This window comes from Symphalangus syndactylus, chromosome 8 (assembly GCF_028878055.3).
Source record: "Symphalangus syndactylus isolate Jambi chromosome 8, NHGRI_mSymSyn1-v2.1_pri, whole genome shotgun sequence".
In the NCBI taxonomy this organism is placed as follows: Eukaryota; Metazoa; Chordata; class Mammalia; order Primates; family Hylobatidae; genus Symphalangus; species Symphalangus syndactylus.
Genome location: NC_072430.2, coordinates 101055909 through 101068738, shown reverse-complemented (window position 1 = coordinate 101068738; position 12830 = coordinate 101055909). Strand labels below are relative to the sequence as shown.

General features: G+C 37.2%; 1 protein-coding gene across 6 annotated transcripts in view; it reads left to right on the top strand.

Moving 5' to 3' along the window:
- The window catches only part of PGAP1 (post-GPI attachment to proteins inositol deacylase 1), a 120198-nt gene that overhangs the window by 36592 nt on the left and 70776 nt on the right, over positions 1-12830 (top strand). For 5 of the 6 annotated variants that reach the window (XR_010122194.1, XM_063644856.1, XM_063644854.1 and 2 more), the window contains 3 exons: positions 1641-1794; positions 5175-5350; positions 8681-8852. Coding sequence is in view for 5 of the 6 variants with exons in the window: in XM_063644853.1 (XP_063500923.1) it covers positions 1641-1794; positions 5175-5350; positions 8681-8852 (502 nt within the window). In the remaining variant the exon portion in view is untranslated. The remainder of the gene's footprint in view (positions 1-1640; positions 1795-5174; positions 5351-8680; positions 8853-12830) is intronic. The other variant, XM_055290099.2, reaches the window with a different exon arrangement.

Sequence of the window (12830 nt, the reverse complement as noted above, 5' to 3'; positions counted from 1 at the left end):
TTTTTAAAAAACTCTGTATACATTCATATTTTAAAAAATATTCTTTCTCACTATAAAATTGCTTTCATAATAGTATTTTATGAAATATATAAAATATATTTTTTGCTTGCTTTTCTGTCTCAAGAAAATTAAATATTTCTTTTTAGATATATTTGATAGTTTCCCGTTCTTCTGAGTTAATTTTCGAGTAGTCCAAACTCTGTTTAGCTACTGTACTAAAAGAATAATGGTGTACTAAATTGGGAGGAAATAAGAAACTATTTATTTGTTCTCTTATGTTTTCTTTTTGTTTAATTTGTACCTAAAGAAGTAAACTATCATGTCATTTTCATTTTTGATTGTATTCTGTGCACAATCAGTATTGGGACTAATTTGAATTGAAGTACATATACCAAATATAAAATGAATAGTGGGGTTAGTATTTCTGTATTTTGAGTATTTGGGGAGATAACTAAGATTGCTAGTATCTTAATAAGCTTACAGTCTCTGCAGATGTTTCTGTGGTGTTATTGGCATAGATTGTTTACAAAGGGATATTTAGGAAGGTGCACAAATGATCAGAATTTTGTTTTTTGTTTTTTGTTTTTTTTTAGAACAACAAGGATTTTCAGTAGTCATTATCAACATTTACAGGTTTTGAAATTCACTCCATAGTTAAATTCTTTTATCAAGCACATGCCACATGTACAGCACTGCTAGATATATGTATACCTAAATAAGTAGACATTACTGTCCAATGTAATCGGTTTCATTCTTAATGGTTTCTCTCCTTTAAAATAAAAAAAGAAAAGGAGCAAAAGGGTGTATGTATACTTTACTACCACTTTTATAAATGTCTACCTTTGAGGATGACATTAAGAGATAATTTATACTAAGCTGAAAGAAAATGTAGGTGAACTACTGACTCAGTAGTTAGGTGAGCTGCTCTATTATTGGTATACAATAATATGAAGTGCAGGGTAGTTTAAAGTTTGCCAGCAAATCATGCACCTGGTCCATGAAAACTGAAATAGATACTAATTCACTGGAATGTTTACGGTAAGAAGAGTGTACATGTCTTGACCAAGACATGGCTATAAGGTTAAGATTAATTTGTTACACATATTGTAGGCCAAAGCATATTAAGTTGAGAAATCAGAAAGCTGCATTATAAAACAACTTACTTTCTTTTGAAGATATAACAACTGAAATAGATAGTTGGGTCTGAGTAAAAGGAGAGACATTACAAAATAGTTAAAAATGGAAAAAAAGAATTGATTTGTTGATGGAAAGCCTTTATCATTTCTAAGTATAATTGATGCTTATCCAATTATGTTAACATGTAACTTGTTGACATATACCAGTGCTTTCTGCCATTGTCAATGGCTATTTTGAGTAATTTGTATTGGTTAGAAATTCAGGTAGTCTTCTTTTATGTTTTCTTAAAGACTGCATGGTTCAAAATATACTCAATTCAAGACTGGTTCTCTATATGAATAAACTACAAGTAGAACTTGTTTTGTGTTTGAAGTGTGGTTTTAATATCAGTAATATTTTTATATTGCACGATTTCAAATTTGCGTAATTCAGAATTGCATATGGTGAGGCTGAATTGTATTAGTAAAACTGATTAAAGTGAAACTACATTTTTCTTAATGTAGAAAATAGAACTTCCAAAGAAACTGGCAAAACGCTATCCCGCATATGAGTTGTATCTTTATGGAGAGGGATCCTATGCTGAAGAACACAAAATTCTCCCTTTGACGGGTATTCCAGTTCTCTTTCTTCCTGGTAATGCTGGAAGTTATAAGCAAGGTAAGTCTTACTGGAAGTAAATTTTGAAAGCTATAAAATTCAACTCAAGAATTTGAATCATATCCATACTCAGTGAATCAAATAGAGTAAATGAAATGCATGCTGTGTATGAAGTACTGTGTTGGGTTTACAGAGAGACCAAAATATGATATTTTCTCTGAGAGAAAATAATGTGAGAAATACTTAGAAAAATTGAAGACCACTTTGCAAAGAGAGGGATACAAAGAATAAGATGGAGTGGGATGGGATAAGTAGATGATAAAGGGGAACCCCTTGGGGAATCAGCAGAGGAAACATATTTATGTTGGAAATGGAGGGTAAAAAGAACAGAACCTTAAGCATTGATTAGGGAAGTAAATTAGTGACTAATGTTATGCAGAACAAGAGAGATTAGTTTTCTTCTTTTGGAGTTATTTAAGTTAGAGAGATTTGGAAGTACTGGGGGGAACATAGAAAGGTGAGGATAGGGAAGTTACGTGCACAGATTCCAAATTGATGTTGGCTTGGAGATACAGCAGTTATTTCTGGCATAACAGCCAAATAACCTGGAATTAATTTCGTTTTAAACTAAAACCTGCTTTCTTGTTATTTATTGGACTAGAATTGTTATTTAATGAGACTAGAATTGTTTCAACATGTGCAGTCATTTACGTGTTTATTAATCTAGCACGTGTCTACAGGTATCTACCATGAGCCAGGCCGTATTCCAGGTATTAGGGATCCAGAGCATATCAAGACAAAGTCCTCTCATCAAATTTATATGCTTATCAGGAAGACAGCAATCAAACAAATATGTCAGTAATGTTAAAAGCTAGAAACAAAAACAGACTCAGGAGGTAGAAGATAAAAGGGTCAGGAAGTGGCTAGTTTAGATGAGGTGGTCAGGAAAGGCCATTGTGAGGAGATGACATTTGAGGAGAGGCTTGACTGAGGGAAGATCCTGTGGCAGGAACGTGTTTTGTGCATTGGAGGGTACTGTGACTAGAGAAATTAAAAAGAGATAAGAAGGAAAAGTAGCCACGGGCCATATCATATAAGCTGTGGAAAAGACTTTGAATGAGAAACTGTTGGAGAGCTTTGGGTAAGAAAAATATAACCTGATTTTTAAAATTAATCTTTGGATTTGAAATATTACATACAGAGAAACACATAGAACATAGATATTTGGTTACAAATTATTATAAAGTGAACACCCGTGAAACCAAAACCCTAGTCAAGAAGTAGATTACCGGTAACCTGGAAACCCATTATGTGCCCCTTCATGATTAAAACTTTGTTCCCTTCTCTCTTTCTTGACATAATCACAGTCCTAATGTTAAGAGAGTAATTTCCTTAACTTTCTTTGTAGCTTTAATGCAATCTATGTATTTGAGGCTGTTTTTAAATTTTGTAATATGAATATAGTCATTCAGTATGTATTATTTTGTGTCTGGCTTCTTTCACTCAGCATTATCTTTAACATTCATCCAAGTTGTTGTGTGAGCTGTGATTCATTCATTTTCCTTACTCTATATTATTCTGTTGTATGACTATACTATGGTTTGTCCATTCTGTCTTTGGACAGAATAAATGTTTACATTTATTGGCAATTACAAATAATGAATATTATTCCATATGTTTCCTGGAGCCATATAAACCTGTGCTTCTGTAAGCTAGATACCCAAGAGTGTAATTCCATGTTACAGGTTATGTGTATCTTTTTAATCTTTACTGATTGTGCTAATTTATATTCCTAAAAGCAGTATATTTTACCTTCCTTTGCTCCACATCCTTTACAACACCAGAATTGTCAGGTATTAAATTTTTAAGCAATTGGTAGGTGTGATTTACTTTTAAAAAAAGGTTGCTCTGGCTTCACTATGAAGAGAATTTCCTTTGAAGGGCAAGAATGGAAGCAGGAAAGATACTAAAACATCATAAGTCATCAGAGAACTATAAATAAAAAATGAGATAGCACTTCATACCTCCTAGGATAGTTATAATAAAAAAGGTGGATAACAACAAGTGTTGGTGAAGATGTGGAGAAATTGGAACCCTCATACATTGTTGGTAGAAATGTAAAATGTGCAGCCGCTTTGGAAAACTGTTTGGGAGTTCCTCAGAATATTGAACATAGAGCTCTCATGTGTCCCAAAAATTCCACTCCTAGGTATCTACCCAAGAAAAATAAACAGATACCCACACAAAAACTTGTATATAAATGTTCACGGCAGCATATAATAACCAAAAGGTGGAAATAATTTAAATGACCATCAGCTGATGAATAGATGAATCAAATGTGACATATTCATATAATGGAATATTATTCAATAAAAAAGAGGAATGAAGTACTTATACATGTCACAACATGGATGAACCTTGAAAACATCGTGCTATGTGAAAGAAGCCAGTTCCAAAAGGCCACGTATTATATGAGATGTCCAAAATAGGCAAACCCATAGAGACAGAAAGTAGGTCAGTGCTTGCTAGGCCTAGGAGTTGGAAGGAGTGAAGAAATGGGGAGTGACTGCCAGTAGGCACAGAGTTTTGTTTTTGAAATGATTAAAAAATATCTAATGTTAGATTTCAGAGATGGTGAATATACTAAAAACCATTGAATTTTACAGTTTTATATAGTGAGTTGTATAATATGTGGATTATAATGTATCTATAGTATATGTTTTTACAAAATGAAATGGCAAACAGGTATTTTGTTTGCCAAACCATATGCTACAATTGTTGTGCCACCTAATATAAATTTATAATATATTTTTTAAAAAGATTTGCGAAACAACAACAAGAACAAAAAGAGTGGGAGCAGGGAGACCAGTAAAGAACCTGTTAGAGTAGTTCAGGTAAGAGATAATAGTGTTTGAATTAGGACAATAGTGGTGGGAATGGTGAGAAATTTCAACTGGGGATAGATTTGCAAGGTACATTATGGAGGCGCTTACTGATGGATTGGATGTCCTGTGTAGGAGAAAAAGACAAATCAAGCGTGAGTATCTAAACCAAGTGATGAATGAATATTTATTGTAGGAACTTTGTCATTCTTAAAAACCTCAATAAGTGTGGCAAAATTTATATGTCTTATTCTTCAAAGAATCCTGCCCTTTTAGCTATTGTTGCTCCTACCAAAGGAAAAGAAGGTAGAGAGTGAGTGATCTGTTTGCTTTTTATTTATTTAATTTTAAAAATATTTAGGACACACTTACTGCATTCAAGGCATACAGTTGCTAGATTTGTTTCTTCTAAATTGGTACTATTAATGAATTTCATCCTGAAATAGGTGGTTTATATTCGTGGTGCAGGATAAGGTTATTTACTAAGAAATTCTGAAGAAAGAATGGATGAAACCTGAAAATACTGTTTAATGTGCACTTCACTCTTTTCTTCTGCAGTTCGTTCTATTGGCTCCATTGCACTTAGAAAAGCAGAGGACATTGACTTCAAGTACCACTTTGACTTCTTTAGTGTGAACTTCAATGAAGAACTGGTGGCTTTGTATGGTGGAAGTCTTCAGAAGCAGACCAAGTTTGTACATGAATGTATTAAAACAATTCTCAAACTCTATAAGGTGAGAGATAAGTATGCAAATCAATAGTGGTGCAACCTATCAGCACCTTTTTAAAAAAGGGATTCAGTATACTTTAAATCATGTATTTGTTTATATGGAAGTTGAAGCAGAGAAGGCACAAATATTTTTTTGTGAGAGTCTGTTGTCTTGGCCTCTGTAATGGTTTTGAAGTTTAAATTTATAAGAAACATTTCTTATGGTGAATTCAGGAAGAAAAACTTTTTAAAACTTTATATATAAATTAGGAGTGCAATGCATTACCTAAAAACCATTGGTATAGATTTCTACCTCTAGCTATGACTAAGTAACTGGTACTAGGGTAGACCACCTGCATATGTAAACAACTGTAAAACTGGTCAAGATATCTGAAGCGCCTGTTTTGAGATGTTGGACAACAGAGCAGCAAAGGACTGTGATCCCTGGAAGAAGTAAGCTCCATGATTGCTCTGGATTTCTGCCCAGAAGCATTTTCCAGACCATGGGGCAAGTAGGGGGAGATCAAGCAGGGCACATTGATATCACTTAGCTAAAGAAAGCAGAGAATTGGAATTGGGGGCTGCTGAAGCAGCTAAATGTGACACGGTATGAGAAAGAAGAGAGTGAGGCAAAGAAAGGGGCTCTAAAAATGTGCATTTTTCAATCTTTGAATGCCATGCTGCACAGGGAAAGTAGCTATAAAACAGTGGCATGCTAAGGAGGAAGTGGTGAAGTGTGTTCAAGACATAGTGGTGGTTTAAATCAAGGTGGTGGCAGTTGAAGTGATGAGAAATTGTCAGATCAGTGTAAATCTTAAAGGTTGAGGCAGTACAATTTGCTGGCAGATCAGATATGGAAGGGCGAAGTGAGAGGAAAAGAGGATTAAGGATGACCCCAAGTTTTTTGGCTAAACAACTGGAAAGATTGAACTGCCATTAACTGAGGTAGGGAAGAATATAGGAGGAACAGATATGGAGGAGATTAAGAGTTTAGTTTTAGACAGATTCAGTTTGAGATGCACATTAGGCATTCCATGTATGCTACTGTACAGGTGGAGTTCAAGACTAGAGTTCAAGAGAAGGAGTACAGTCTCGAGATAAGTACTGAGAGGTTGACAGTGTGTAGATACACTTAAAGCCACTAGACTGGAAGAGATCACTGATGGTTTCAACAAATATATGAAAGAGAAGTGATCTAAGGGCTGAGGTCTGAGTCACTTCAGTTTTAAGAAATGAGGAGAGATGAGAAGGAACCAGAAACAGAAACTAAAAAAGAGGAGCCAGTGAGGCAAAGGGAGAACCAGGAGAGTTTGTGTCAAAGAAACTAACTTAAATATTTCAAAGAAGGAAGAAGTGATCAACTGTGTCAAATGTTACTGATAGGTCAAATAAGATGAGGATTAAGAATTGACCATTGTACCCTAGGCAACATAGTGAGATCCTGTGTCTACAAAAAAAGAAAATATATTAGCTGGAAGTGGTGGTGCACACTTGTAGTCCCAGCTACTTGGGAGGCTGAGGTAGGAGGATCTACTTGGAGCCTAGGAGATTGGGGCTGCAGTGAGCCATGAATCGTGCCACTGTGCTCCAGCCTGGGTGACAGAGTGCGACCCTGTCTCAGAAAAAAAAAAAAAAGAATTAAGAATTGACTATTGGATTCCTTGGTGATTTAGCAAGCGCAGTTTTGGTGGCATGTTGGGGTGAAAGTCTGATTGAAATGGATTTAAGAGTGTGTGGAAGTTGAGAAATTGGAGATAGCAATAGCAAGTACTGTGTATACAACTTGTTTTTTTGTTTTGTTTTTTGAGACAGGGTCTCACTCTGTCACCAGGCTGGAGTACAGTGGCACAATCTCGGCTCACTGCATCCTCCGCCTCCTGGGTTCAAGTGATTCTCCTGCCTCAGCCTCCTGAGTAACTGGGACTACAGGCATGTGCCACCACGCCCAGCTAATTTTTGTATTTTTAGTAGATATCAGGTTTTGCCATGTTAGCCAGGCTGGTCTCGAACTCCTGACCTGAAGTGATCCACCTACCTTGGCCTCCTAAAGTGCTGGGATTACAGGCGTGAGCCACTGGACCTGGCCTGCAACTTGTTTTTAGAGTTTTGCTGTAAAAGTAGTCACTAAGGGGAAAGTGAGAATTAAAAGGGAGTTATTTTATTTTTAAGAGAGAATACCAGTATATTTATACACTAATGAAAATGATCTAGTTGATAGGGAAAAGTAATAATGCAAGAAGAAAATGAGAAGGATTGCTAGAGTGATGTACTTGAGAAGGTCAAAGGGGACAGATTTCAGAGCACAGTTATAGGGGTTGGCTTTTGCTAGGATCGGGTCTGTATTGGAGATCACCAAGGATCCACTTAATTCCTATACCAGCATATTGTGACATGGCTAAAATAGTGTCCACAAGGGAAGCTCATTAGAGACTCAGTGCCCAAGGTTTTTACTGGGGACTTATCCCATAGATACCCTCTGCCTAGCACATGCCAAAATTCCAGCCTGGAGGACAGCAGGTGTTCAGCATAAAACATGTTGTTTGCACAAACAGTTTAGGCGCTCATCATTGAGGGAATGGTGGGAATCTCCCCCAAATATAAGGTTCCAGATTCCAGCCAAGAGCCAACCTTGTATCCAGCCCATGCCAAGGACAGCAGTCTCAGGCCTCCTATGTTAACTCTTCTGCACAAGATTCAGTCTGCTCATTGAGAAGAGATGGTACATAGGAAGGATCTGTGTTGGGGATGATGAGCAAAAGTTTGGTAATGAGACTGAGGAGATTGTTGAAAACAAAAGATTTTTTGAAAAGCACTTATCTAAAAAATAAAATATGGAATTGTCAGTGAATAAATGTTTGGAATGCTGCTTCATTTTTAAACCAAAATGCACAATAGAGAAATAATTTGATGAGATAAAAGATAACAACATGATAATGTAGTATATTGCTATGGCAACTATAGTTGTCTTGGCCTTTTTTGGGTGATATTTTCAGTTTCAAACGAATTATCCGATTTCTTATGTCTTGTAAAGCCTAATAATCTGGCATATACCAAATATAATTACTCCTCAGATTACATGTAGAGTAACAACCAGTATAAACATGATTTGCTAGACCAACTGTTCCTCTTGACCCAGAAAACCAAGATATACCTGTTAAAAATGTTTGTCAGAACACAAAACAGTATGTATACACTAATTAAAACTATATGAAAATGTATTTCTGTACCTTATGATGGGAGGTTGTATAGTTTGATTTTCTTTTTCCTATAAAATTGCTCATATACAGAGAGAAATATTTAGTATTTTAAAAATGATACAAAGGCTTAATTATGACATGGTGATTTATTTTAATAGGGTCAAGAATTTGCTCCAAAAAGTGTGGCAATAATTGGTCATTCTATGGGTGGCCTTGTTGCAAGAGCATTGCTTACACTGAAAAATTTTAAGCATGATCTGATAAATCTTCTTATTACACAAGCCACGCCTCATGTTGCTCCTGTGATGCCATTAGATCGTTTCATTACTGGTGAGTACTGTTACATAAACATTAACCTCCCCATTGTTGTTTAATATTAAATAAATAAATCTATGGCTGTTCCCCTTAGAGTATGCTACAGATTTATGCATATACGAAGCAACTCAGTTGCAAATCAGCACCTCCAATTCTGAGTGTCTGTCTCTTTATATTTTTGAACTTAGGCTTATAATTGAAACTACTGTTAAGTTTTGTCTGTCCATAGCATCTTTTTTTTTTTTTTTGAGACAGAGTGTCGCTCTGTCACCCAGGCTGGAGTGCAGTGGCGCAATCTCGGCTCACTGCAAGCTCCGCCTCCCGGGTTCACGCCATTCTCCTGCCTCAGCCTCTCCGAGTAGCTGGGACTACAGGCGCCTGCCACCATGCCTGGCTAATTTTTTGTATTTTTTTTTTAGTAGAGACGGGGTTTCACCGTGGTCTCGATCTCCTGACCTCGTGATCCGCCCACCTCGGCCTCCCAAAGTGCTGGGATTACAAGCGTGAGCCACCGCGCCCGGCCTTGTCCATAGCGTCTTAACATGGTTGACATGTGTTTCATAATTTCTAGGCACTAGGGCTTCCGTTTATTTTTTCTAATTATTTTATTTTTTTTAAGACAGGGTCTTGCTCTTTCTCCCAGGCTGGAGTGCAGTGGTGCCATCTTGGCTCACTGCAACCTCCACCTCCCAGGTTCAAGCGATTCTCGTGCTTCAGCCTTCCAAGTATCTGGGATTTTTGCCGTATTGCCCAGGCTGGTCTCGAACTGCTGACCTCAAGTGATCTGCCTATCTCAGCCTCCCAAAGTGCTGGGATTACAGGCATAAGCCACCATGCCTGGCCAGTTTAGTTATTTTCGAGGATGGTACCCTGTCTCTTAAGATGTGTTTAAACTTTCTATGCTTTGTTAATTGTTTTAGGACTGTATCCAAAATAAGCTTATATTTAAGTACAATAGTAGCGATGTCTAGTTTTTAAGTACAAAGGTATGCTAGCACTTTATATAATGAGGTATAATTCCTAATATTTATTGAGCTCTTATCATGTTATGGGTTTTAAAGACTTCACGTGGTATATTACCACACTTAATCCTCACTGCAGTCCCGTGAGGTAGGTACCATTATTATCCTCATGTTTATGGATAGAAAAAGGCCAAGATATTGTTCTTGCCCAGAGTCATGTGGCAAGAAAGTGGTGAAACCAATATTTGACCCTGGCAAACTTGCTTCTGGGCTTGTGCTCTTAACCTTTGCATGCTGTACTGCCTCTTAATTGAAGTACATTAACATAGGAAATAAAACCATAGATAATACTGTAATCTTGCAGGAATTTTGAATGAAAAGTAGGAATTTGTGATTGACATCATCTAATCAAATAGTGATAATGTCACAGAGTAAGAAATAAATGTCTGTTATCTCAACTTTTTGTTAAAAAAAAGCCAGAGATTATCCTCACTGCTTATAGGAATATTATATTAGTAGAAGAAAATCTTTAGAAAGAATTCTTCCTGGTTAGTAAATGTATATAGCTTCTTACCTATAAAAATTTGCGTTATCTTAATTTTGATGAAAATTTTGTTTGTAGTTAAGTGAGAAATATTCCCCAGTGACTCCAAACCAAAGTAGTTTTTCTAAAGTGCCCATCTTAACATAACAGCATTGCCAAAGAATAATTTATTTGCTGTTAAGTATCTGGTGCAACAGTAATTATTATGAGGCCCGGTTTTTCTGTTGGTACATTTAAAACTTTGCTTGTAGAAGTCTTTTAATGAGGAAACATTTTAATTTTAATAATGAAGTTGTTTAAATTTGTTGTAGTCTAATAATCTTAAATGACCTTAGGTTTAGGAAAAAAATTAAAGGCTAAAAGTCATAGTGCTTGTCACCGTAATTGAGAACTCTTTATATTATTACATTCTGTGTGGTATGTGTAGATGACCCATATAGATTAAATTAGAATGACTCAAAGATATTTTAAAAATTATTTGAGGAATGCACCCTCAATAGGTTTTATTGCTTTGGAGGGTGGCACTGTTCTGTCTCTATAAGGCTCAGGCTGAAAGTGACTCTTAGGGTCAAGAATCCTGTACCTTTCCTGTAATTAGTCTTTCCTTTTTATTCTATATTGATTATTTTTGTTTTACTAAGTCAAAATTAGAATGAAAATTTTAAGGTTTTGAGAGACAGAGATCCATATGACCTCAGAAGTAGATTCCCTGTTTATACTTGATGAAAATACTGCCTTTCAATAGGAGGAAGGAGGCCCTGCACTGGGCTCTGCACTTTAGAGGCTCCTGCTGCTCTGCCCCTACCCTTTCGCACAGGGTGAGGAGTATGAAGGCTAAGTAGCCTCCCCACGTGGAGCCTTTGTCTTTACTTCTGCACTGTGATCTAGCTAACCAAGCCTCCAGACTTTTTTTTTTTTTTTTTTTTTTTTTTTTTTTTGAGACAGAGTCACACTCTGTTGCCAGGCTGGAGTGCAGTGGAGCAATCTCGGCTCACTGCAACCTCCGCCTCCTGGGTTCAAGCAATTCTCCTGCCTCAGCCTCCCAAGTAGCTGGGACTACAGGCACGTGCTACCATGCCCAGCTAATTTTTGTATTTTTAGTAGAGACAGGGTTTCACCATGTTGGCCAGGATGGTCTCGATCTCTTGACCTTGTGATCCGCCCACCTGGGCCTCCCAAAGTGCTGGGATTACAGGCGTGAGCCACCGCACCCAGCTGCCTCCAGACTTTTCTTGTCTATATGCTCTAAGCCTGCTTCCAACACCTGTGTGGGTCTCTTCATTTTCTTTGTTCTCCTGAGGGCAGGTATGTAGAATCCTAAGCTTGAGTTGTGGCCAAGACATAGCGCTGCAGAAAGTACAGACAGAGCTTGCATGTGCACATGAGGCCCTTGTCATGCAGGATCGAATTGGGGTGGGAAGAGAAGCACAGTAAGAGACTGGAGATCTGCTCTTCCCATGCTGCCACCATCCAGTGGCTAACTCTGAGGTGTCTGAGAATTCTTAATTTGAACCTGGCCTTCCAGGTTATTTCAATGATATATTTTTCAAGATAGGCAGAAAAAAATATATTTGATTTAACAGGTTATTAGCTGGATTTTTGACTTTTTAAACTATCTAGACATATGGCATGTGTGTCCCACTGGTACTTACATCCTAGGCTCTCCAGATGTTAAGAGTCAGTCTGCTAGGTGGTAATCTAAGTAAGTACTGCTGAGATCTTTAGTGGGGGCAGCTTGCTATAACCAATATTTGAAGCCCTGAGTGGGATCAAATGCCAGGATAAAAATGCATTAAGTTTTGATAATCAGAAAAAGAATTGAGAAATCCCCTGCCCTAGCCTCAATTTAATCTTTGACACTAGACTTTTTTCACCTTCAATAGACAAAGTGAAAAATTGTCTGCAGGTTCTTCCCTTTGAAGTACTTGTTACAATAAATGGGTTGAACCCTAACCCTGAGGTTTTCCACAGCAGCGTAGTCCTAAGACTAATGTCAATGGTATTGTCCTGATAGATTGTAAGAATTTAAATAGTACTTGTGTGGTGGTGGTTGGCCACAGAAGAGATTTGCTAAGCCTTTTTCTTTTTCTTTTTTTTTTTTTTTTGAGACAGAGTCTCGCTCTGTTGCCCAGGCTGGACTGCAGTAGCACAATCTCGGCTCACTGCAACCTCTGCCTCCCAGGTTCAAGCGATTCTCCTGCCTCAGCCTCCCGAGTAGCTGGGACTACAGGTGCACACCACCATGCCCAGCTAATTTTTGTATTTTTAGTAGAGATGGGGTTTCACCATATTGGCCAGGCTGGTCTCAAACTCCTGACCTCGTGATCTCCCTTCCTCAGCCTCTCAAGCTAAGCCTTTTTAAGCTGGTATACTGCCATCATAGGGATCTACAGCTCATTTTTTTAAAAAACCACTTTATTGAGGGTAATTGATATATAAAATACTGCACATATGTAACAGTTTGTAATGTATACATTTAATGTATAC